This window comes from Anopheles stephensi, chromosome 2, assembly GCF_013141755.1.
Source record: "Anopheles stephensi strain Indian chromosome 2, UCI_ANSTEP_V1.0, whole genome shotgun sequence".
NCBI lineage: Eukaryota > Metazoa > Arthropoda > Insecta > Diptera > Culicidae > Anopheles > Anopheles stephensi.
Window position 1 is genome coordinate 66377648 of NC_050202.1, and position 27664 is coordinate 66405311.

The 27664-nt window shown below is 42.7% G+C and overlaps 1 protein-coding gene across 4 annotated transcripts; it reads right to left on the minus strand.

The window, feature by feature from the left end:
• LOC118504336 (protein ultraspiracle) lies at nucleotides 1-27253 on the minus strand. Of its 4 annotated transcripts, none has more exons than XM_036038695.1 (8): nucleotides 27140-27253; nucleotides 24885-25138; nucleotides 4654-5074; nucleotides 3048-3249; nucleotides 2814-2963; nucleotides 2562-2732; nucleotides 2256-2490; nucleotides 1-2184 (listed from the first exon to the last, which is right to left on the minus strand). In XM_036038695.1, exons 2-8 carry the CDS (start codon nucleotides 24901-24903, stop codon nucleotides 1940-1942), a joined length of 1443 nt encoding a protein of 480 aa, XP_035894588.1. In that variant the 5' UTR covers nucleotides 24904-25138; nucleotides 27140-27253; the 3' UTR covers nucleotides 1-1939. The 4 variants fall into 4 exon arrangements, with proteins under 4 accessions (XP_035894588.1, XP_035894589.1, XP_035894586.1 ...); XM_036038696.1 differs by having other exon boundaries at nucleotides 27118-27173; XM_036038693.1 differs by lacking the exons at nucleotides 24885-25138; nucleotides 27140-27253 and adding exons at nucleotides 10718-11041; nucleotides 18007-18248.
• Nucleotides 27254-27664: the final 411 nt, after the last annotated feature.

Here is a 27664-nt window from a genome sequence, read left to right on the forward strand (position 1 = left end):
TCTCTCTCTCTCTCTCTCTTTATATCTTTCTTTTTATCTGGTCCTTCAAGCGCTCTTTCTTTAAGGGGGCGATCAATTTAAAGAACGATACTTGCATTTGCACATGGTTTCTAAAGAAGGTCTAAAGAAAAACAACACTACTTCTTACACCACTAGAGACAATTATTTAAGCTCCTATAGCGATTTGCAGGTATGTAGTTGTAGGTGTTGGCGTCGAAATGTGCGCATTTGATGAAAGGGAACAGTAACAGTTGGGAACAGATTTCCTTGCCTGAGGGAAGAAATATTACAACAGTTGCTCTTCATACACGGGGTTACTCGGTCATAAATAGCAAATCTCTTGTTCACATTTAGCTTGTGCCATATTCCAAAAATTCCACAATTTTCATTGTATTTTGGTGAGGGGTTTTGATTTTGTTTTTCTACACTTTCACTCATAAACGGTTTGTATTTAATTTTGTATCAGCAATATGTATGTTGCATTCCAACTGTGTGAGCAAAAAACATCCTTTTGTTCATTAATTTGGAAAGGAGGGACGCTCACTAATACTTCTATAGATGCGCAAAGAGCCACTACATGCTCGCAATTCTGCTTCATGAACGAACGCCAGACACTAAAGCTAGTCTCATTCTTTAAGTCCATTGGTAGATGATAAATAAGGATTTTTGAAAGTGAGTAAAACAAAATTTACGCATTGCTTGACACATTCCTTGCTTGTAAAATTGAAGGACATAAAATAAAAAAATCATAACCTGTTAATCGATCAAGCGAATAGAAATGCACTGTTTTGCAACGCATTAAAGTATTGTATATTTAACTTCTTTCCGCGTGTCATGAGATCTAGTGAGAAAACCACTAGGTTGTGTAATAGGAAACGAGTGTAAGGAAATGCTGGATGGAAGCGAGAGCGAGTTTGCAAGCATTTTTAACACGCGTATTTGAACAATGGAAACAACGGTTAGCACCTATCCTCTGTTCAAAATACTTCCGCGATCGGTGATCTTTCTGTGTCGTACGATAGCAGAAATGAAGCAAATCATTATTTCACTCCTTTTATTTAGATTACCTTTGTTCAATAACACGACAGGGGCCAAATCGACGTGTGTTCGCATTCAGGTCAAAACAAACAAAAAAAAAACGTAACATAACTATGCTTAACGGTTCTCTCACACATTTTTCCTCCCCCCCTATCACTTTATAGCTATGTAGACTTAATTTGTAAAAGGGATTAAGTTTTGAGTGTGATAAAAACTATTTGCACCATATCATTTTGTAGTGTTTGTTTAGCTGTTTGTGTTTCCTGTTCACATTCGTTTGAAAAAATGTAATATGTGCTTCAGCGTTTTTACTTACATCTCATCGAATCACTTATACAATTTAGGTGCAACTACCATCTACCACAATGGGGACAATATGTTTTAAACGTATTACTCTTTTTACAAATTTATATTCCAGCGTTTGTCATTCTTTTTTGATTCTTTGTTCACACGCTTTTCCTTCATTCAATGCACACCCACCGTTTGGACGCTACTGCACGGCATACTTAACAGAATTTGAAAAAGTTTACAGGTAGGCGCTCTCCAGCAGCGCAATCTTTACAAACGGAACGGATGTGCTCGTCGAATTTACTGACATAAAAACGTAAGAAAAGTATGCTGCCTGCTAAGCAGACAAGCAATTATGAAACTAATTCATAACGTCCCGATACCTGCTTCAGCTGCAATTTCGCTAAAGCGTGAGATTTTAAGAACGAGAAAGTAACACTTTGAGAAATGCCAGCGTTAGTAGCAGCAGAAACAGTCCCGTCTCCCTCAGCAGCATCTGCAGCAGGGTCGACAGCAGGAGAACGGAATCTGGTTCTCGGGCGTCGCTATTCCCCGCCACCGCTCGGGCGATCTCATCCGCGTCCGGGGAGCTGAGATCGGGAGACAGTTCCGCCTACAACGGTGTATCAAGCATCTCGATGATGAAGTTATCGAGCTGCTTGTCACCGAGCAGCCGCAGGAAGTTCAGATGGTCGATACACTTGAGGCTGATCGAACGGAGGGCTGGCAACCGCAACAGCAGCTGAGCGAACCGGCCGTCTTCCGACGGGTGCTGCGTTTTGCAGTACTCATCCAAACACGCGTAAATTTTCTCCCGCATCTGGTCGATCTCTTTCCGACATTTCAGGCCCCGGATATCTAAAACCAAACCAAACTACAGATTAGTGAACGTTTTATCGAAGGCGCTTGTGTAAAAGTAAACCGCGTACCGGAGTTGAACAGTATGATAGCCTTAAGAATGCCCAGCTCAGCCCGATTCACATCCAGTCTTTTCATTTTGATCGCTAGCTCGCACAAAATGCGATCGAACAGTGAGTCAACGCCGGCCTGCTGGGCACTGTTCCGGTGCAGGGTGAAGTTCGGTCCCAAACACATTAGCTGCGGCTGCCGTATGGTTACGCGACCATCGTTCCTACCATCGGGCGGTCGTTCTGTTTCAATGTACTGCAAAATACACAATTTTTTTCGTAAGGAAAGCTTTCCTCAATGCAATGCATCCACAATCATTAACTTACCTCCATACTTCGCCATGCAACGGAAGCAATCAACATTTCATTCCAACCACTGCGCAACAAGGTCACCTGATCTTCGCGCGGAAGATTCGAAAAATTTGGCAGCCGTCGAGCAAACTCGATTAGCTGATAGATCTGTTTGTTTACCATCTGACATAAATGCGACACAGCACCCTGCAATAAAACACAAAAGCAAATAGTAAAAAATTTAAACGATTATTCTCGCTCGCTGCGTTAGTGGTTAAAGGTTCGTACCTTGTACTCTGTTGGAATCATAGAAGTCTGCCCAACTCGCAAGTACGGTATGGCGTTGTCACCACTCTTCTGTTCCCCCAGCTGTTCAGCCTCGAGAAACCGATCAACCACTACATCCCGCACCGAGCTGGTCGAGTTGATTTCTTCGGTCTGTAGGGAAGAAAGACAGCACATTGAAATTTTGCATCATTTAAGTATCTGCGACGTGAAGCATGCAAGCAGATGGCGTCCTACCTTCATCGAAAATTTGGAGCTTCGCTGCCTTTCCTCCTGGACTGCTTCCCGCTTCATACCGCAAGCCAAACATTTCTGGTACCGGCAGTACTGGCAGCGGTTTCTTTGGCGTTTGTCTATCGTACAGTTTTTGTCCTCCCGGCACGCGTACGAAAGGTCCTTGCGTACCGTTCGTTTGAAGAATCCTTTGCATCCCTCACAGCTAGTAAAGCAGACAAAAGGTATAGAGAACGTCATTAGAATGTTCAAAGTACAAGAAAGCATGACAAGAATGTAAAATACCTTGTGTGTTAAATGATTAAAGCTAAGGCTTTGCAAGTCTGTTCTTTCGCTTATATATTCAATGTATATAAAAGACGTGACTGAGTTAATGCTTCAATGCTAATTTATAATGTGTGTTTAACAATGGCGGCATTTTGAGAATCTATATTTTTATTAGACAAATTTATCTTAAAACAGCATGCCAAACATATTAAAATTACAAAAAAAGACGGTAAACATTTCTAGGAAAATGACATGGCGTTTCGATTCATTGACACTGGATCACCGCTAAAAATACATTTCAAACACACTTCAAACGCAAGCAGCTGCACAAACTACAAATCAAAAAGATAGCTTGACGTAGATCGCAGTTACCCTACTATTAATTGGTCACAGGCTTTCATTCACGAATTATTCATCATCCAAAGCAGTCGGTTTTCAACCCAGTTTATTAGGAAAGTTACGGAAACCACTTCCAATAGCTTCAACGTCCTGTCCTATCTCGGCGGTTCTCTAGAAACCGATATATTCCGGCGTAGTCTGATGCAGTATTGCATGTGCAACATGCAAAATAGGAAATATTAATGGGATAGCATTAGAAGAATGCCAGCAACGGACGGGAGGAACTACCCGAAGAGGAATAGTCAGCCCGTTTACCTACTTCTCCCTGTGCGCTCGTTACTTTAAATGTCACACGAAGTCAGTGGCGTCGTCATCGCCGTGGTCGCATCGTCGTCATCGAACCGCGGGTTCCGCGGGTGGCATATTAATTATCTAATGGAAAACTGCATTCGAACGGCGCAAGGCAACGGCCGCAACAGTGGATGCGAAAAGGAGAGGATGCAACTAACACAACATGAATACAAGCCTTCATCCATCCCGTCCGTGCGTATTGCCAACGGCTACTACTACCCGAGAGGAAGCAAATGTCGAGGTCAGATGAATAATTTTCGCGTTAAGCTTGGGTCTTCTATCGTCTTTTGCCACCCGCTCGAAGTAAATGATATTCGTTGCCACGTTTCTTTGGCAAAATCTATACGAAAGATGCAAACGTGGGGATTGTAGCGATCTATTTAGATTTATCTCTGGTAGCTGCACAATATTATCTTTTGTTTTAATTGTATCCTTAATTTTGTAGTACTCTGCTTGTTGTAGTCAGTTGCTTTATAGTCAGATAAATTTCAAACAAATTTAGCCCCCTAGTTTAAGCACTCAAACTAACCAAGACAAGCCCTGTCTAATAAATACAACTAATTCTATTTTAGCCATATTTCAAGCTGCATGCACTTACCTATAAACATAAACTATAAACATATAAACTATAAACATAAAACTATAAACTTACCTATAAACACCGTAATGCTTGCCGCTGGCCCGATCACCACAGATCGAGCAGAGATGTTTCGAGCCGCTGAGTGGATGGTTGGGCGGGTACTGCTGCGTGATGTTGGAGGGTGTGTTGGGTCCACTGCCACCACCACCGTTGCTTCCTTGCTGTTGCTGTGAACCTCCACCGCCGACCAGCAGATTCTGTTGCCCACCACCCGTTCCATTGCCGAGCCCACCGCCGACAACAAGCGCATTCTGTTGCTGTAGGACGACGGAGTTGAATCCGCCACTGCCGGGGCTGCCAGGGCCGCAGTTGTTGCCGGGCGAGAACGGACCACCGCCACTTCCGTTCAGCAGTGAAATGTCCGGCTTTAGGTCGGGCTTCAGATCTGGCGGTGAGAGTGGTCCCATGTGACCGACCAGGGCCGCATCGAAACCTGAGCAATGCGAAAAAGAGAGACGAAGACACGAATAAATATAAGCGCATTTGATGACATCATTCCCATATTCCAGCAGAATATGCAAAACGGGTCCCGGACGAGGGGATGATTTATGTTGCACGGAATCGTTGCATACCGATGCTACACAAAACAAGCAGTCACGCAGAGGTTCGACGGTTTTCTATACTAATTGGTTTGCTCTTTAAGCATTCAGCGTTGAGAATATACAGGTAGGGATGGAAACCTTAGAATTCATTTCACATCGTATCACACTTCTATCAGAAATCGTATAATTAGGACAACGTACTGTAAATGATACCGGTGGCGTCCGGAGGATTCAAAAACAAACAACTTAGTCGGATGTTGATGGACAGTATTGTCCTTTGACTGTGATTGACCGTCACAAGAGCAACTAGAAAGGTGTCAGTCACTAGTAGGATAAACTCGGATCTTTTGCTTCGAAAACTTCTATAGACAGTTCGAAGTTTCTCTCGCTGTTTTTTTAAGCGGTCGTATAAATCCAGGCCTGCCATATAATGTCGCAGACGGTTTAGATAAGTATGATAGAATTTTTCAACCAGCTTAACTAGCATAATTATAATAGCTGCAGCTGCATGGAACAGAGCTAAACGCGCAGAACCATAAATATATATACTTTTCAATCCAAACAGAGAGACATTTAATAAATCAATCAAAGCACATACGCGTTACAAAATAATCCAATACATTTTAAATAGAACTCGCCGATTCCCAGTGTAAATATGTACCACAAAAGGGGACGAAAAAAATTATAAACAGATTAAAACATATCTTCCACTCTTCCACTCAATGGATAGGAGGGGTACGTGCTTTGCATTAAGCAAAATAAATGCTCCCCACAATGACAAGAAGGCTAAAACGCATGGGAGCAGGGTGGTTACCACCGTTGCGGCGGAATTTGTTTGCTTGCGGTTAAGTAAGTACACCGATAATGCACCAGATACAACATCGTCGCCGATTTGCGCTCTCTCAAGGTGAAGGGAGAATTCCGATGCGCTCGCTTAAATGCACGTTAAGCGACACTCGTGCGAGACGTGGCATCGGGATGGAAAGTAGTGAAATAACGAAAAGTATACAATGGGAAATGACCGGCAGGATGGGGCGAAGCGAGACAGATGCAGATATATGCAAAATGAAGCGAATGCAACAACAGGAAAGGATGCAGCAATGGAGCCTCTAGGTGCTGCAGAGACAAGGTCTTTTGCTTGTTTTTTACTACTACTACTACTTCCACTACCAGCACCACCCACTAAGCAGTTGGCTGGTTTTACCCGTATCGGATGCATCACAACAGTACTAAACGGAACAGTTAGCACCGCATAGAGGTAGTCATGAATATGCATTAGACGTCTCTTTGCCTGTCCGTCCATATCCCTCCCATGACCATTTCCGTTCGTACTCAATCTTTGTCCACGGTGGTCATTTTTTTCCTCCACAATTGTGGTTTTCTCTATTGGCGACAACTTCGGGAAATAAGAACCGACGCGAACGATATGCAGAGTAAATACAGTTCTATTTGTCTTGCTCAGTAATTCACCTTACGGCAACATTGCATTACAATTCAGCTAAAAGTAAAAGTCCCATGCAACATAGGACACACAAGTTTGTTAATGGATACATAAATTGATTAGGATCGATTTCTTTCTCCTAATCTGTTTCTGTTACATAAAACGGCTCGTAGTATTTGTTTTGTAATTTCTATTTTAAATTAAAATAAATATTTCGCCAATGGATAAAGAAAGCTAAGTGTGATCATGTAAATTATTATGAAAAAAAAATCACTTTACAATCACACCAAAGCTAACCCGATATGCATCAAGCCATGTGTTCATTTCATTTAAGAGCAGCTGAAATTCTGCACACATATTTTGATCGCCATCAATTGCAACATGCCGTAAATTATAATCGATGCATTGTATTTATAATGCACAGGCCAGCTGCCCAAAGTAATGGATGGTAAGCAATGGAGCAATGCATCTCCCAGCTGCACACTTGTAATGCAATGCAATCTAACGAACGAAGCAACAAGCAAAGCAATGTTCGGCGGTGTATTAGAGCAATCAGTTTTTGCAATCAGGATTGCTTCCGGTTGCAGATGCATGTTTTTTTTTTATGTGCGTTAAAAGCAGGATGCACTTTACTTCTAAATTATCCTTTTTGTAGCTTGTTTGGTGCCTTCTACCAGCAACCTGTCTCCCTTCACACATCCTTTTTTGCGTTGCGAACTACACCCGTAGACAAGCACAAGGAAAGGAAGAACGACGATGGGAAACGATGTAAATAATGCAATTGCAAAAGTAAATAAAGCAAGAACCCATTTCTATTACCCATCAGCTGCAGCAGTCCGTACAGCTTAAACCAAAGCCTTAGGAAATGCGCACCAAAAGGAACTAAAAATAATTATGTTGCTGCACAGCAACTTTCATCTGGTGCAGCTGTGTGGATGGATGTTTGCGGCAGAAGTAAAGCAACAAAGGCACTTATTTATTATCGCGTTATTTTATGTTTTTTGTTTTATTACACGCTCATTATTTTTATCACCACTGTCCAGATACTTCAGGCCGGTGGTGCTGTACTTTGCTGTGTGTTAGATGGTGGAAAGGGAAGTCGAAGAAGTTGGAGCGAGGAACAAAAGATAGCTATGGATCCATTAACTCTCCACCTGCTGGCCCTTTGCGGCTCTGCTTTGGCACTGTTTATGTTGAAGATAATGCGTGTAAAAGTTGCAAAGTGCATTTGAGGCATCCATTACGCTTTGCTTTGGTTGGGCTAACTGCAACAGTGTTTCAGGTGCCAAGGCAGATGCATCATATTTTTATTGCGTATTCGCTGTCAAAGACACGCATTCTTACTTAGTCGCATCTGAAAAATTGTCGTGCTTTTTTTTCCTTAAAAATAAAAAAAACTTCCAGCAGGAAACAAAATGTTGGATACATTCTAATCGAAATTGCACTAGAGCTAAACACGTACCCTCGAAATTAGACCTAAAAGTTTACAAACACTAAAGTAAATGGGGCGGTCCGGTGGCCGAGGTGACTGCGGCGCCGGTCTTCACACGGCAGGGCCGTGGTTCAAATCCCATCCAGACCGCCTCCCCGTACGTAAGGCTGACTACTTTACTATGGGTAAAACTAAGTCACAGAAAGCCAGAAATGGCAGGCCGAGACCTCTCGAGGTTGTAGTGCCAAAGAAGAAGAAGAAGAAAGTAAATAAGAAAGTGAAAGGAAAATACAGCAAGGAAATGCAGACTAAAGAGTAAAAGCGAAATCGTACAACACCATCGAAACGGTAGTCAGCGAAGTGAACAAACATGGTACCGCATCAAACGCCAGCACACTTCCAGCAAAATGCAACGCCCATCATACATCCGTCATTTGGCGCCGAAGAATGCAGAAGATGCGATGAGCACAAGGAGAAGTAGGCGGACAGCGTACAGTTTTGGCTGCGCTTCGATGGATATTGATAAGGTACAATACCTTGAGCATGGTCATGGTATGTTTTCCTTTCGATTTCATATCCTTTTTTTCCTTGGCTAAAGCGCTGCATTATGGACCTCAAGTTGCATGTTTTTTTTTGTCATGGATTCGTTATGTGTCTAACCGATTATGCGGCAACAATCAGCTGTGATAAAGAAGCTGATGTTTGAATAATGGAAAGCAAATGAAAATACGTGTACTCCATGCTTCCTTCGTGCGTCACTACAGTACTACAATATGTCCTTCACCTTTGGCGCGTGCATGATGTTTAACGGTGCATCTTTTTTGCTTCTACTCCTTGCCTGTCAGCCAACAGCGGCTTCACTGGGTGGGAAAGTTCCTTCTGTTCGTATCCAAAACGGACCCAACGCTCATGCGCATTGGAAGAATGCAATGAAAATGAGCTTTGATTTCTAGAAAGAAATAACAGTATAGGACAAACCAATAGAGTGAAAACATTGAACACAGCGGGGGAACAATCAAACACCCAATGATGAAACCGAGAGGGAAGTTTTTATGTAATCTCAATCCATATAAACGCGCAAACACACACACACACACAAATACGTTGTGTTCCGCTGATACTTTGGGCAAACTTTTGAAATACTCCTACGATTCTGCCACCGCATCATGTAATCGTGCCCCATTAGCAGGATTATGTATCGGTGAAAAGCGAGAAAACCACGATACATCCCTTCCATCTGGTCCTGAATGTAGATGTACATAGCGCGCAGCCGTGCCGTACATAAGCGTGCCGTCATTTATCGATTATGAACAACCTTCATGACCTTAGTCAATGCTTTACACATTGATCCTTCCCCGAGGTTCAAACCAGCATTTCTCCTTCCACGCGCCGCATGCTTTCACTCTACTGCAGTAAACCTCGCCAGAGTATACTTGGTGGTTCCCGCTAAGGGTACCATTCTTGCTGCTGGTAAAGGGACGATTGGTTCAAGCGGATTGAGCACCGGCTGTAGGTAAGCTAAGCTAACCTTATACCACCGTGGAGCAGACGGTGCAACAGTTGCTGCAATAATGCTTGAAGCTATTTCTAAACGCCCGTCCCCTCCTTCAAGGACGGCGATAGACCGGACATATCCTTCGCAAAAGAGTGCCAGTGGGAAAAGGGTAGCGCCAAGGATATCGAATGACCTCGGTAAAGTTCGCGGTGCTGTGTGTATGGTCTTGGCGTCTTACGTCAGCACAAAAGGGAACGCCAAGGAATGTTTGCACGCTGGAAAACGTAATCGCTTGTCCGAACTATGTACATTGTGCGGGGATGTTTTTTTTTTAATGATATCTTTCGTGCAAAGGATGTTAGAAGTGGGGTTGCGATTGCTGGGAAAATAAATATTGAACATGAAATAAATAATAGAGACGCTCCTGCCCCACCACAATCCTTGCAGTAGTGCAGGAAACTGCATACATAAGGAACTTGCAGTCGTAACTGGCACTATTTTTAGAACACTATTACACTAGACGGTGTCATGATTTAAGTGCAGGATATGGTCTCAAATTGATGTCTTTCTTTTGCTCGCTCGAAGTTTGGATTGATCTTTTTAAATTGAATTAAAACTTTGTTTTATTGCAACGCTGATGCACAAAGGATGCAGTAAAATGTCAAAGGAAAGCTATTCTTCTACATTTTCTTCTTTTTAAACATAACAAACCCGAGAGCGTTGGTACGCTATTTTTGCCTTTCTTTAATAGATGTTATCCCTAGTTTGATATGAGGCGTGCGGTCCGGAAGGGATTCGTGACTCGATATTACAGAATGCAAGCCCGATACCGTCTCATTGGGACACATATCCTCCACATCTTTTCGATCTTGCTTCCCCTCAAATATTTATTTCACGCATCAAATTTCCAAAAAACACAGATTTCCCTATAATTATTCTTGTCAAGTTTTATTTGCAAGAGTTAAGGTTCGGAGGACTGAGAAACAATCCCTTTCTTAGTTAATAATGAGGGTGACTACGTTTTAAAATAAATAAAATTCAAAATAAACAGGAACAACGGAGCATTATATACAGAAATAGATATAAAACTGTTTGAAATGTATGTATTATCTTTAAACACAGTTCTGTCGCTTCACCTCACACGACGCGTTCATATCATTAAGTACCTGTCAGTCCGGCCAGTGACCGATCCCATCGGCCTTGCGCTTGAATGATTGCAGCCACCGACAGCATCGGTTTCTCCTTCTTCAGCATTATGACACAACGTTACACTATGCGGAGCGAAACATCGACACGGGCTAGCCAACTGTCGCCGGCGTTCCGAAGCGTTACGAGCGGTGTTTCGTTTAGGACGGATGGCAACTGTCGATAGTTTTACTGGAGGGGTAATGTATATCACTTGTTTTTTTTTTGTGTGTGTATGTGCTTAATTTACAGCAAACAAGACCACTGTCTTATCTACAATTTCACGGTACATCTGAGGGTTCGCTCTACAGTAACAAACACACAAAGGTGAGTAAAGCAATGGGTGTAAGGGAAGCATAAAAAGTAGAGAAATGTATAAGGATTCACTTTCGTTTTCTTCAGCCACATATGGCGGCACCCGGTGAGACGACGGTTGGTGAATAATTACTCCGCACCACCACTCACTATCTCTTCATTCCCGGCCGTGGAATGATAGCTTCATAAAACGATTTTTTTTATCTAAACAATGTATACGATAAGCAAACTATAAGGTAGTGCAACGAAGCGCACTGCTTTGCGTTTGAGCACAACGAAACTGACGGTGAAGATAATGATAGTGTACTTTCGATTACTTTAGCATAGTTTTTTTCTGTTTCTTTTTCTCTCTCTCTCTCTTATTCAGCTAAACAAATCGTTTGGAACAACATAACTCAAACCATCCAAGCAGCAGTAACAACTCCGTCAACACACTGATTTGATTTGCAATCGAACGATTTTTCGCCCACATGCTATCTTTACTACAATGAACACACACACGCGATCATCCTATCTTCACAATTCACTTTTTTCAGTTAACACATTACTTTGCTGCCATCGGTGCATCCAATCGTTCCTGCTCCGTTAGTGTCGTTTTAGTGAACACGCTAAGCTATAATTAATTTAGCATGTTTAACATTTTTCCAACACATAGCGTGCACGAAACGCATTTTACCCATGTTTTACCAACCAACACTATTTGATCAATTTATGTCTCACCAACAATTAACAATCTAGCTTAAACTGATGTTCGAGATAAATTGCACAATACGCTATTGCAATAACGAGCATCCAAGGAAGATTTCTGACTGTTTACAGTCAACCCTTCCGAATTAATGATACGGTGACAATTCTTTACATTTATAGAAACTCCGCAATTGACATCGCAGACAAAAAATGACCAAGCCAATACATAAAAAACTTTTCATACAGTCGACCCGGAAGACTAGATAAGGCTACCGTGTTCAACGATAAAGTTGCAACAGAAACCCCAATAAGCGCTTTAAGAAGTTACCGCTGAACGATAAAAAAAAAACGATTCACCTCCGTCTATCCTAGACCACATTCCATCGGCTCCTCCACTAGGTCATTTGTTTTTCTTTCTGCATTCAGCGAGATAAGCGTTATCAGTATGCAAAACTGAGCTCAAATGCATATACGTGTGCATTCTCATCCTGCTCCAAACATCGGAGCTTCTGGGAACGTGAGATAAGGTGTGTAGCTCGGCGGTCTGTCCCTCCCCATACCCAATGCTTTCTCTTCCTCTAATGACAATCTAAACGAGGAAGTGAGAAATGTAACGTTTCGAATGCCCGCCAGACATGACGGGAAGAATGACTCGAACCTGCACTTTTCCGGGCGAAGTATGGTGGAATGGAGCTAACGCAGACAAGGGTGCGAAATCGTGCAATGGCGGGAGTCCTTGACCTAGTTCGATTCGCCGCGCCCGAACGGACTGATGACACGTTGGCGACGACAAAAGAAAGAGAGTGCTGCGCATCAACATGCGCGTCAGCTTGTTGCAGTTGCAATCGCGCGCAACAGTCAGAGCACTGTTTTATCTCCCCCTCCAGACGGGCGCGTGTTGTTTGGCGAAGATTTGATTGTTATTTTTCAATTGCTATTGCTATACCCAGCGGTGTTAAATGCGATTAATCAGAATGGAAAGGAGGGCCGTTTAACGAATTGTTGAGTTACGGGAATGGTTTGGGTAAAATATACTTATAGTATTTTGAAACAAAGTAAAGCAATTCTATCACTTTTTTTCAGCTGCATAGCCTTTCTCAAGAAAACATATAAACTTCTTATTTAAACTAATATTGTCTAACATAAGCAATCATCATTTCAACAGCGTAAAGAAAATAGAATTAAAAGATGCTGGATGAAGAATTCCCTTTTGCCACAGCGAAATTGAATTGCACTCTCAAACAAGTAAACCACTTTTAACGCCAAATTGAATAGATTTCTTTCGGAGACAAACGCAATGCTACGTGCTTCTATTAGGATTGTGTCTAGAATGTATGCAGTGTTCACACATTCTGCAAATGGTGTAGCTCTTCCAGTGTTCCACGGCCAAGCATTTTTGCAATATACCATTGGTCATCGTTTTGCAATCTCTTTCTCAGGAAATCACGTTGCAATCCTGCATCGGACGCCCTAACTGTACGGAGAGTCATCACTTAAAGTTACCTATCCCATACAACCCATTGGCTAACAAACACACCAAAGCCAGCATAAAACGTATCTTATCCTTTGGGGAGACCGTGGAATTGAAATTAATGTCCCCGTGAGAATACATTTGCAATGAGCACGTGTTGCAAGCTACACTCTTAATTTAATGAAGAAGCTTCTCTCAGTACATATTTAACGTTTATGGGATTTTGTTTTGCTCTGTTTAGAAACGTTTCCTATACTCAAATAGTTGAGGATTGGAAATCATTTGTACTTAAAAGAAACATAAGAAAGGATTCGTTGTAAAGGCAGTTATTATAGTTGGAAGCCCCCTAAATAACAATATGCTGCAACTCAATCTGACTCAGAATGAACCGAGTTGGGGCAATAACCATTAGCCCCTGTGCTACGAACACAACTCTTAACAGCTTCCCTTTCCTCGTGGCTAAAATGGCTAGGTGAAGGAATGCTTAAGCCGAACGACGGTGCTTTAAACATCTCCATTCCACTTTTACGGCTGTTACGGCTGTCCAGTTGTGGCATTCTGACCGATTTGCTACCGACTGGATGCGATCGTAAAAATGTCATACTGGAGAAAGATTTTTTATGTAAGCCGCCTGAGGCACATGAAGGTCGACAATGGGCGATCAACGGATTCTGTCAAGCCGTGCTGCTAGCGATCGTACAGCGGAACCTAGTGCAATGTGTGCAGTAAAAGTGCATTTACTATGCGGGACAGCATGTGCTTTGCATTTTATTTGCATCGCGTTAAAATTAATAGTTTCGTTTAAGGGTCCATCGCACAGCAGTTTAGCATCGTAACGTTCAATACCGGTAGGCGAAAAAAAGGGAAATAGCTAACTTTCAATTAATCAAGAAACCATTTTCTCTTCAAATATTTTTTTACCTTACCAGTCCGAGTACGAGCCCAGATGCGACCTTCAAAATGTGACACGTCAGTAAAAATTTAACAATTTCCATCCAGTCATCCAGTTGCTGGGCTATAGGTTCTGACAGCATCGTTCAAATGTGCATACTTCCTTTGCAAACGGGGCTTGAACCCATCTAGTGTTGTGGAACTAAACCATAAATTGAAACCGCGATACAGATATGCATCAGCAGGATAGTCTCCAGAGGTCTCCAGAGGTTAAAAAAGCCAACACCTGGCTACACGCGGTCGATAGTTTTGTGACGCCAACAAATCTCTGCGAACAGGGCAAACATTCTGCGGATGTTTCTGCCGAAAGAATTTGCCACTTCATGGCGAACCGTAGCATAAACAACAAAAAATAGAACACGAAATTAAGCAGTGGTAAAAAAAACGCAAAAGCCGCTGCTGGAAGCGTACCAGACGAGAAAGAAATGAACAACAACACAACATGCTGCCTTGCCGCACATCTTTTTTGCTTTTCAACAAAATTTCATTCCACAAACACGAATAAAAATTCGCGCACGTACACACACGCACGCAGTAACTGAACCACCCAGTTCTCCAGGCCCGTGGCGAAACGATCAGTAACAATACCGAAAAAGAAAAACATACACACACACACACACACACACACACTCTTTCAAGGTCATCTTTGGTGACGGCCCCACCATAGCACGATCACTCCGGCAAGCTGGAACACACTTTATATGGTATAAACCGTGCCGGTGTGCAGCGATTTTTTTACAACCTTTTCGCACCATCCATGGCCTCCCGCCTCATCAGCTCTGCCTCGGTCACTTCTGGCAACCCTTCGGATCTCTAAGATCACGTCTGCGTCTGTTGTACGTTTTCGCGACGATCGCTGGAGCACCGTCACGATGCAAAACAAGCAATTCATTTATTCAGTCGCATCCCAACAACAGCCAGGGCGGTTGCATTCCTCGAGGTTCATATTATCTTGATGGTTGGACTCATCTCCACCCAAATGGCCCCCAGACTTTGGCAACCTTTGGACGCACTGTGCGAAAGTGGCAACTGCGTTTGAGGTGTTGTTAAATTGAAACCTTACGAGCATTATGATGATTTTATTTCATTGGTGCTACTTGCAATATGCAGATCTACAGAGATTTACTTCACTGGTAAGGGTTACAAGAAAGGATCATCTTCACAGTTGTGTATCTAATCCAGATAAAGGGGTGCTAACCCTCTGTAGGCAGGATTTAATCCAGTTACTGGAAAACTTAAATTAAAAATCAAAGAAGCCAGTACTAGCAGATCAAAACTATTCGAGGTTGTAAGACCAAAAAAGTTAAGATACAACCTTTCTTTTTGCAATTAAAGTGTCTTCCATTCTTCGTAAACTTATTAAAAACTTCAATTGAAGATTCACACTCAAGATTGATTGATTAACATTGTATGATGCCTTAAAAATAAGATCTATTTACCGCAGGTTATGTTATTTTTACACATCTCTTCATCCTTAACTATTTCGCTCTACGTTGATTATTTCCTGTACTTTTCGATTCCAGTGAAAGCATGTGAAAGCCTGTTTTGCCTGGTATGTACACGATTTCCTTATAATTGCATGAAAAGGAGTATTTTACCTTATCTCAAGTGTTACATTGGTTTTCAAGAATATTACAGGATTTAAAACTTGTATCATCTTTGCACCTGAACGAAACAGCCTTACTCGACAGGCCTAGCTTTCTCATTACAGGGTAGATCAAACTTTTTCCCAGATTTTCCGAGGATTTCCAGCGGTATTCTCGCAAACTGGTCAGTTGCTGGTATACAGAGCTTAATACAAATCGTCGATCTGCTAAGCAACAAATCAGCCAGGAAAGTTGATCGACCGGTTCTGATTACCCTTTCGTTCGTGTTTGATGTACTTACGGAACTTGAGTTGTCAGACATAGTGTGTTGGTCACTTGCCCATCCCATAAGAACATGTAACTTCTTTACTCGTAATCGTGTCAGAACAATAGGAACAGGATCGCCGAATAAATTCCTTTTTCGATCTTTGACGATAAACTTCTAAAGAATTATTTTACATTTATCGTTAAAAATGTCTACACTGGAATGCTGTATCACTTACTGACAATTTTCGATACTCTGTAACTTCATACCTTTTTCCCCGATCATTACTCATGCCTAATCACCACCCATTTAGGGAGCGGGCGGGTACCCTTCGGCACAAAACGCGTGTGCGAGGAAGCATAGTCGGTAGTTGAAACTCAACTGCCACAGACCCGTCTCAGCTACCGATCATTTGACTTTCTAATCCGATGCAAATGGAACCAGCCGTGCAAATGCGGGCTTCTGCTGCTCCCGTGCTTGGAAACTGGTGGCAATCTTGTCCGGCGCGCAGTGCGTGTGTGTGTGAGCAAAAACGAAACGACACGATCGCACCGATCCAGTGGAGAAAGCAGAGCAACAGCCGGTTAGGTTCGACGGGTGCACATGTATAGCCTTGAAAATGTACTGCTGCAAATGACAATACAGGGGATGATGGGCGGACATGCCAAACGGGCGGGTTGAAGTGTGCGTGTGTCAGTGTTTTTTTTTGTTTCCGTGGCGTACGCACGGGTCCAAAAGCATTGACAATAATGTTACCGGTGCCCCGGTTGCCTTTGTTCCCGTGCACCGTGCCCGTCCTTCAAGCATTCGCGGCGTCTTTTGGACGAATCGGCGCACAACACACCAAATATCGGGAAATGGATAGTATTTATGCTGACTGTTGCACACTATTCGAAACCAAACGCGTATGGTTCGCACACCCAATAATAACTTTCTCACTCACTTTCGCACACACGCCCCCTTCCGAGCAGCATAATTCCACCCTTCCATCCCTTCGTCAATCGTCGTACGATTCGATCGCTGGCGTATGATCAAATTTCGACCGCATTCCGGTGAATGTCACTCAATATGGGTTTCGTCTGCGTGTCAGGCACGCCGGCAAACTCGAACACAAGCGAGCGACAGGAAACGGTGACGGATCTGGTTCATCCACGGGGTCCCATCATTCAAGAATGTACCCGGGACACTCGTGCACCTAGCCGGATAGCGCACGGCATTTCTTGGTCGAGTGAGCCAAGACATTCACTTTAACGTGCGCCGGAGGTTTTGGGTTTGATGCTAAAATCAGCAATAAATTTCGCGTATTCTACGTTCCAGATGAGTGAGACCTACGAGCAGCAGTTCCACCACAGGGAGCACTTATTAGCAAAAGAAGAGAGTGAAATAGCTAATTGGACGTCTCGATTCCGGCGAAGAACAATTTAATGAGTTGTGATAAGCTTTTGGGAATTTCCATTGCATACTTTTTATATACATTAAAAAGATATAAGACACACTGGGGCTTGGTACACCATATATCTTTAGTACAGGTACAAGCATGCAAGATGAGCTAACGCATTAAACATCACTTTTGTCTGGGCTATAGTGAAAGGATGAAATATTCTATTTCGCACAGTCGTTACTCTGAACATGAAGAGTATAAAATACAAATTCCGAGAATAAAAGTTAGCACTGCTGTGTGATCACTGCAGCAGAGGCATCGTAAGAACGCATGTTTACAGAACGATGGCATTTTTTCACTTTCAAGTGCACAATCGTTAACCACCACTTTACGCAAATCGTGTCAACGTGCCTAATTATTCACCATTATGTCGAAAATACGAGAAAACACGTAGGATGCACTGGCGTTACTAACGCGTCTTGCGAAAAAAAAATCCAGCAGTTGGTACATCCTTTTCCACTTTAAATAGATATTCATAAGCACCACGGTCTTACGATAAGCCTTATCGATATGCAACGCTAGCAAAAACCAGCACTGTCCACTTGTTCACGCACAATTATTCACCGGCGATGTTTGGTCACAATAGTACGTGTTCCGATATCAATATCCGAGCCAGAGACACTAGTGTTATCACACTATTCGGTTGAAAACCTTCACAACGCGAGCCGCACTTTGAAGGAAACACGCGCTCGAAAAGTGCAACTCGGACGGATGCACTCGCGTACAGAAACGGTTGTCCTTCGAGCGGAGCCAACACGCAACGAACAGAGCGGGCGCTCCACGACCACGGAATGGAATGAATGGATTTTGCTTCACTCCAGAAGACTCCACTTCGAACGCGAAACGCCGCATGTTCGACAACCCTGCGCCGTACAATACGACTCTCTCGGTCTCTCCCATTGGCACAGTCTGTTTCAGCTCTGGATCTCTCTCTCTCTCTAACTCAATCCCGTCGGTAAAGTCAGCAGTGAGAGCGTGAAAATGCGGAATGAGTTTGGGGTTGTATTGAGTGAGCAGCTTCGAGTTCGATTGGGGTAGTTTTATGCTCACCCCATTCAGAGCGAAAGGTACACAACAATAGTAAACAAAATAAACAGTAAAACATGAACAAATGGTAGTGAACGTGAAGCGCCATTGAGAGGATGCAATAGCGATTTTTAGGAAAGTAGGCTCACCTAGAGGGACGAAAGCTAAAAATGATGTTTTCTTACGTTATACGAAGAATTTAAACCAAAGGCTTGCGTAGGAGCATAGCAAAACTTTTATTACAACTCTTGGATGTAGCAATATCTAACATTAAAATGACACATTCCGTGACTTGATTTTACCCTTATGTGTATAGCCAGTCCTGCGAGTGGACGGATGCGTTTTTTTTAATTTCACCTTATTCCGGGTGAACGGATGGGATTTGATCCATATGAAATTTAAACACAAGATACATTAAACATTCGATCAAATTCTTCCAAAAAAGCCTTTCAGGGGCCTATTCTTATCAGCAAATATCCCGGATAATATTTGATATCCAGACCGCAGCCGCTGGTTAAATAATAAATAAATTTAACTACCAATTCCCAAATATTTCCATTAAATGGCAAATATCCACAACGTGTGCCATAAACAAACAAGTTAGGCATAATAAGGAAAAAAATCTACTTTTGCGAACTATTCACCGTCGTGTAGTGAGAATTCGAGCGAGGTGAGAAATACAACTGTGTGAGCCAATGTGAATCGATCGAGTGAGCAGCGCTTGGCACAGCAGAGTGTCATGACCTAGCTCAACGTTGAGATTTTCCCGGGGAAAACGGTCGCCTGTGTAGTGCCGCTCCCTTCCAATGCACCTTCTTTCCATGTAAAACCAAGGACGATTCTGTGGGGCGATTTTGTACGGTGCAAAAGGAAAACCCACATCTTCCCCAGACGAGTTCGCTTTTCTAGTGCGCGTCCTGCTCCCCGAAAGAATCTGCACCGCCAAACCAATCTCAGGATATGCTTCTGCTCGTATTTGTATTTCGTGCGATGATGAATAAATAATAAAACGGTATTCTAATTTTTACAACGTACACACAGTAGCGTCCTCTCGAAGGATGGAGGTATATAATAAAAACAAAACACAGTTCCTTATCGGTGTGTAACAGGATCTGGTGCGATCCGCGTTCGTACAATGAACGCTGGAAAGCCCAAACCCGTTGCTGAACTTTTTTTTCCTGCTTCTCCTCCTTATATTGGCTTCTTCTTTTTAGCTTTCTTCGCCACTTGTTTGTACCGTTTTTGGGTTTGGGTGTGCCGCGCGCAAAGTATCTCGATGGAAACGACCTTTCCCATCGGTTCCTTGAACTTGGGGCGTTGTTGACGTTGCATGGCGCAAGGATTGTTTTATGTGTTTCGGCTCCACCAAGCGCCACCATTGCTAAGGATACCACCGCAGAGTCTGATGGTGCTAGTATATACGAAACACGTACCATTTAGAAATGACTACCGAGTGCCGTACATAAACCATATGAAGTGTAGCTGATTTTGGTGTGTTTGAACGAGAGCAAACCATTTTGAAAAAAGATTCTAAACAGGCAATGTCGTGTGGCAGTCAAAAAATGAACAAAATACATCCAAACTCTAAAGCAAAACTGTATTTGCGAACCGTTTTCGTCATAGTTGTGCCCCAAAAGGACAACGACTTAGTGAGGTAGTCCTGGGAACAAGCCAACCCTCCCATAAGCCCTTTCCTTTCCTTCACACTCATCTCGACAAAGGAAAATGTTCAACAAATGCCCGTTAAGGTGGTGGAAATTAAACTCACACAAACCATTTCTTCGTAGCGGAGTGTATATTGCTTGCAACAGAGGGATAGAGAGCAGTGGCCGCTACAAGGGATGCGACTGGTGCCGTACCACATTAAGGTGTAAAAATATTATATACATATGTGCGTTATATGATCGTCAGCTGCACTAGGTGCCCATCAATCACAGGACAAGCGAGGGCATTAATTCTAACACTCTGAAGATTTCTCATCGAGTACATTATGTACTGGGGGCGGCCAGCATTACTAGGGTGGTCGTAATAATAGTAATAACACAACGCCATGCGATGACTTGTTTTCGTGCAGAAGGATGATAATGTTTGACGGTGAAATAATAACAGTGCAAATGTAGATCAAAAGCGAAGGACGGTCGAACTCTGATGCTACATAAGCAATCGCGTTTTCGTTTTCCTGCCCGGATGAAGGTTAGTGGAATAGAAGTGTGGCAATATCTATGCATCCTTAAAATGTTACCTCTGTCTCGAGCTCTTCCTCCTGTACTCCTCTACTACCTTTTTGCTCCCGTTTTTTCCGTACATGACCAGCGCAACATGATTTATGTTGCGACAGTAAATGCTACACCGTATGGAGAAAAGGACAGAGTAAGACTGGTGAATTTCTAAAGTTGATTTAGGTAAGAAAATTATGCTAACCACATTAAAGAATGTTGCCCCATCGTCAAGGTGTATGACCACAGATGGCCCAAAAAGTTGCTTCGTTCTAGCCATGCGAAAAGACCGAGTTGCATTGAAAGTGGTTATGCGTTTAATTAAAAACAGGCATGATTTGTGAATACTTTACTCGAAGCATGGTTTGGGCAATGACTTAAGTCACACATTATCAGCTAAATTACGTCATACGGACCCAATTTTATGTATTTCATTTGCCTGTGTGTTTGTGTTTTTTTTTTATTCATTAAAGCACATTCGAAAGCATAAACCAGTTTTGAAATGAAAATCGTCTATGTTTGTCCCAAAACTAGTTTAGTAACGTGTGCAAATTGCGAAAAATAAGAGATACAAGATAAACCCACACGACTACTAAAAGGCTGAGGCAAACAAAAGTTAGGCGAAGAACCATCCCCAACGATTAAGTGCAAATTTATGCGAAACGACAGAAACAACAGGCCTACAACAAGCCGGCGCGTCGTTCTTTCATTCGTCCGACGTTTTTCTTTGGTTGCTCCTCCTTTTCGTCACTACTTTTCCTTTTCGACTCTTTCAGTGTTCAAGGTCAAGCACTACCGGTTTGTGTGCGCTCGTATTTTGTGTGCTTAAATATTTGCCAAATTTCGTTAGATGGTTTTGGGTTTTTCTTAAACGTTGCACCAACAATGAACGATACAGAAGTGGATAAGTTTAGTTAAAATTTTTGCTTGACATTTCTCAAGGCAACAGAAAGTTCAGTTTTCTTTCGTAATTTACACGAAACAACCAGCGTCCGGTGGAACTGGAGTCGATCTTGACACGGAAGGAACAAGTATCGAATCTCATACAGATCGTCTCTCCAATGCTAGGACAGACTATTCGGTAATATTTTGATCGTTGTTTTGCCACACATAAGACAAGTGTGCTCAGCCATCTGTCTGTCTGTTGGAACTGTTATTCATTGTGTTAATATTTAGCACGGCTTTTCTGTGCAAGATTTACTTGAATGCTGAGATAAATACGCCAAAAACATGGAAAATAATCGGTGCTAGCAACATTTGATGTTTGTTTTTATAATTTGATGGCCAAGATAAGATTTGATGCTTGACAAAGCATAGTCAAGAAAGTCAAAAATGACAGAAAATTATTCGGAAACTAAGCACCAAATAGAATACATTTAGAACAAGTTTATATAAAAGCGCTATATTGAAAGCAAGCAAATAAAACAACAGCACACTTTGAATGCATAATGGATTTGTGACATCGAAGGCACCAATGTCTTCTTTTTGGCTCTGCAACCTCCATCGTTATTGGCCTCGCATTTCTAGCTTCCTCGACTAAGCTTACCCGTAGCCTAGATAGTCAGTTCTGCTGGATGAGACTCAATACCCAATCAAATCGTGTCAATACCGAAGCCTCTGCCGTCTCAGCTTTTTTATTGTAAAATAATAAAATATCAAATATAACATAAATAAAAAATATCAAAGATTTTTTTAGCAGTGAAAAGTGTTAAACGCTACGAATATTTAAGTTAATTACTACTTCCCCAGACTGTTACTTAACCTCTCCCTCTTGGTTTTCTATCGCTACGGTGGAAACTGTTGCATCTTTCCCAGTCCATGCAGCCTTCAACTTCAACTTCAGCTTCTGTGTCGCACGGCGAATGTGTCCCCCACTTTAAAACCACAAAACACGAACGTATTGCAACTGCAGCAAACCACACAGCAGCGAAGGACAACCAGATGATCAACTTGCAGCAGAGCCAAGCATTATTGCACTCATCGCTGCCTTGTCGTTCTGTCCCATCAACTTTCCTGTGCTTGCCGCCGCTCGCTCTCTTTTTCTCAATTTTCATTTTTTTTAACACACATTTTTAATGTAAATCCCCCCGTATCACAGCTCCGTGGAGAGAGCGACATCTGTAAGTAAGACCAACAACGCATCTTGCATCTTGCACAGTCGGTGATGCATTGGCAAAAGGATGGGTGCACTTACTATCGATTCGATATGCACCACATGCACACATATCCAGCCAGTAGTAAGTAGTGCTGCTGCCACTGATGATGATTCTCTTTCTTCGTTAGATTTTCTGCTCGCAAAACACATCCCACGCCATGCTTCACCGTGGCAAGTCGGTCAAGGATACGTTTCTGTGTTTTTTTTTCTTGCTTCACCAGGAATCATCGCTTGCGGAAATGAGGCCACCACCTATGTGTGCGGCGCGCGGTGCTATACTGCAGGAAACAAAGCGCAAATAATAACACCCTGTTCCCTGATGAAGGGAAAGAAACATCAACAGCATCGTCATCATCAGTACCTGCTACCATACCAGTGGTGAGGATAAAAAAAGCTACCGAAGAAATGGTGCGCGTCCTTTGTTGAGGCGCGAAGAAAGCTAAGCCATCTCAGCAGGATGACAAGGGCATCCGGGATCGCTGATTCCATCGCCGGAAGAGAAATGTACAGCTAATGATGTGATAATTAATGTTCAAACATAAAGCGACTCTACGCACACACCAAATGGCGACTGGGACAAGGTGGACGAAATTAGGCCAAGGAGGTAACATAAAAGGGCTTATCTTTGCGTTGCGTTACCGGTTCTACGTCTAACGTCTAGCGTGTGCGGTTCGATAAGGGAACGCAACAAATATTTTGCCAACATATAGGACAACGAAACAGAAGGGCAACTGTGCGTGTTTTATTGGAGCGGAACTAGATGCCTGTACATCTGTCGCTAGACTTGCCAAACCCGTTTGGTGTTTCTTTCAATTAAATCATGAGGGAATTCATCATATGATCTGCTTCTTCTGCGGCAGACAAGTTTTTTTCAGTTTTGCTACAACAAACGATTGCTAGTAACAGATTGGTAATCTGTACACAGATATTGCCCCAAAAGGAGGTGCATGAATAGAGAAAGAAGGATGAAGGAAGAGTTGGTAAAGTATTTAGCGGTAACATCAGTTATAGTAAGACGCAGAAATGCATTTTATATTTTTTGCAAGTAGCAAAATAAGGGCTAAAACGTTTACATTTTGAATTAAGAAAAAGCTCGTCCTCAATCTCAAAATATTTTAAATCATTAGATTGCACACTAACGAAACTATGAGAAACAAATTTTAATTCCAATAACTGAACGCTCTTGAAGCACCTTCATATTCTAACGCTCGACATTCACAGGTTCTGTAACTAGGACATCATTTTTAATTCTATAAAACGGCCTGACCGCATTTTAAGGACATTATTTCAATCTCTCTATTTCTGTTGAACTGTTTATAGTTAAATGCTATCTCGTACATTAATGTCCAACATTACAGTCTTTGATGTAAAATTATGTGGCAACATTAGACGTCTTACGAAAGAAAAAATTATGCATCAAAGCTTCTCAAAACACTCCATAAAGCACATTTAGCATCTGAACATTATGGACTTTATGGAGAAAGTAGCTGCTTCTCAAGAGTGTTTCTGCTCAATGATGAAGTTTAGCTACAAAGAAAAGCGCATAATTAAGCCAACTCGAAGAATGACGCTTGATTGGATTTTTACACATAACTTATTCCTCAATCCCCACACTTTCTTCGTCAATGACACAACAACTTCGAGCGGATCTCTCTCGAAAGAATCTCGGGATTTCTTGAGCTTGATTTATTGGCAGCTGAATAGGCAGTCCTGCCACGGTTCTGGGGGCGGTATAAATAGTATTTGGTAGCTGTTCCGTCGTATTACCAACAAGCATTTAACAGTCTGATATCAAAATGGAATATTTTTTAAAGCCAATTTTGATCGAAAACACCTTAAACAGAACAGAAATACCAAATGCTCATGGAAAAATTACAAAACAACATTCGATTACCCAGGACACTCTGTTGCGGTATCTTCTCGCCGACCAAAGGATAAAACTCGTTCCAAGGACACTTATAAAATCCTTCAAATACCCTCTTCACTAACAGTTTGTCCCACATTCGCCCTTTGTCCGGTATAATTTTCCACTTACCTCTGTCACCGGTGTCCATGATGTCGTGTGCAAATAATTCAGAACTTATCGTGATGCTGTACCGCTGCCGGAACTACCCAGACAGACTCGAAGAACCACCAACAACCGCACCGCTTCCGTCTTCCGGTTAAGATTTTATGTGTCTGTGTTCACTTGTGCGCAGATACACGTTTCCTGCGGCCTTGATGGTTGTGTCTGCTGCAACCAACCTTGGGGTTATCGGTGTACCGGAGAAATGGGGTAAGTTCTGGTGCCTGGGAAAATACCGGTGAATGATGAGAATTTCAAGGCAGCGTAAACAATCAGATCTCTTCGCAGTGGATGTTCATGGCATTTTCTATTGCTTCGTCGGTGTCCGTTCAAGAAAAGTAAGTTTGCGTTCGAACAAAGCAACCGCAGATCAACAATGCAGCAGGGGACCAACAGCACCAACCTCAGTGTAGTAGGCGAAGGAAAACCGATGTTCTTCAAACGCCTTTTTTCTAAAGTGGGCACACACTGTCACACCGACTCACACAAATACTAGGCTAGCCTAGTAAAAGCGCAATAGGAGATTATCACACAAGTAACAACATGACACATACACACATACAATACACATACAAACACTGAAAACCGGTGGACCCAAATCGGTTCGTTTTTTCGCTCAGCCACCCACCCACAGGCACCCACCACACTCTTGCGTTTCGCTCTTGGTTTTGCGTTCCTTTTCCCACCCTCTCGATGTGACTATTTGCCATCGAGGTCAGACTGCATCATTGGGTGCTTGGTTACACACACGCGCGCGTACATACGTACGTATCTAAATAACACGCAAGAGCACGAAAAAAGCTTCCCGCAAATCTCGGGGTGAAATAATTTCATTCCTTTTTTCTTCTCCTCTTTACTGCACACACAAACACAGCACTAGATTTTTGTTTCTTTTAAATGATTCGTTTTCTTTCGCTGGAACAACACACAATCGTTGTAGGCAGACAGCCAACAGCGGCGAATACACGCGCATTCGACACGCAGTCAAGTTATATTTTACACACCCTCTCTCTCTCTCTCGTTTACAGTGATTATTTGCCCACGGTGAGGGAACACATCAGTCGTTTTTTGTTATTTTTGTTATTCGTTTAATCCCGTTTACCTCCTTTATCACCCTTTCTTGTGGTGAAAATTTCGAGGCTAACGTACACGCACAGAATGATTCTGAATTGAATCGCAGTGGACACACAGGAAGAATGAGGCTACTGCGATGCGTGTATCGTCATCGCTCGCTGTTCTAAATTCCTAAACAACAAAGGCGCTTCTGCTAGTGACGATGACGACAACAATGCCAACCGGGAGAGCGAGATCGCATCGCATGTACCATGCCACTACCACCACAGCGCAGACGAATTTTGAGAAGAAAACAACACACGCGTACGTAAAAATTAAAAGTAAAACGAAAACAATTCGCATGCGACGCTTGTATTTGTGTGTTACGCACTTGTCACAGTGGAAGAAACACAACGCTCCAAATACAGCGTATGATTCAACACACGTTTTATGAAATCAACGGCGAGAATGGAAGATTTGTTTTCAAGCGCATATTTACATTTCGGGCTTGCTTCGATACACGCACTTTGTTTGGTCGTATTTCGAAAGGAACCTCGTCCTCGCTCACACACACAATCCAGCAAGTACACGTTCCATTTGAGTAGTGTGCACTCTTTTGCCCACACCGCGATCGCAAGTAAGACCGTGTAATGAGGGTGGGTATGGCAACAATGCATACACACAGCCACACATCGATCACTGCACACACACACAGAGGCACACACGTCCGACCCTGTTTCCTGCCCCTCTTTTTCACCTGTAAAAACAGGTCGATGAACCTCGTCCCGTGGCTGGCGACAGGTCCGTGTTCGTTGTTGCTGATGCTGCTACGGCTACTTCATCCTACAACTCGGCTCGAGGATAATTTTGCACAGCAACTATCGCGTTCTGTTAAATGCAGACGTTTCACAACGAGGAATTCCAACCATTCACCACACACTACAGCACCACTTTCTTATCCAGCAAAGCGCCACGATCAGGGGGAAAACACGATCACGGCCCTCATGATGGTAGGGGCTCAAAGAACAGCTATTTCCCTCCGACTAGAGGAAAACAACTACCATCCTCCAGGGTTATCGATATTTAGCGCAATGTGTGGAAGCCCACAGATACTAATTTCACACAATTTAGGGCAACAACACAACAATACCGTGCACTATTTTTGCTTTTACCTTTCGCTTCTTTTTGCGAACGCGAGAATTTGTCGAAACGACACACTGTCACTGCTGTCAAGTCGGTGAAGAGTTCAGGGTTTGTAGATAGAAGGTAGGCTCAAAAGCCCTTTTGATGGCCCAGAAAGAAAGAAATCCGCATTTCTGCAATTTTGCTTCATGGAATTGATCAAGGTGTATGTATTTAGAAGGTGGATTTTTATCGATTTGACAGGGCGACATTTTAGTCGAGTTATGTCAGAGTTTGTTTACAAAAACATATGGTATGGGGCAACAAACATGAACAAACAGCCTCGATTCTCAATCCCTTGAGCAATTTCGCTAATTTATGGGTCATCTTCGCATATCAAATATTGTTCCACAGACGATTGACGATATTTGGTTGCATTTTTCGTCAAAAAATCGCAAGTGATACCACCACCGGCGCCTCCTCCGACGCTGCCGTCACTCTTCTCAATACCCTTCCCCTTGATCACCCCGGAACTGTTATGTCAGGTCGAGAAATGTCAATTTGCTCTAAACAAC

What these genes read in the sequence shown, in the direction of transcription:
- LOC118504336 (XM_036038693.1), bottom strand. Translation starts at nt 10,805, where the DNA reads ATGCTGAAGAAGGAGAAACCGATGCTGTCGGTGGCTGCAATCATTCAA. An exon ending in AAGCATTACGGTGTTTATAG is followed by an intron (nt 3,250 to 4,653) that starts GTAAGTTTATAG and finishes CTGCTTTACTAG; the next exon opens with CTGTGAGGGATGCAAAGGAT. An exon ending in TTGCATGGCGAAGTATGGAG is followed by an intron (nt 2,491 to 2,561) that starts GTAAGTTAATGA and finishes TGTATTTTGCAG; the next exon opens with TACATTGAAACAGAACGACC.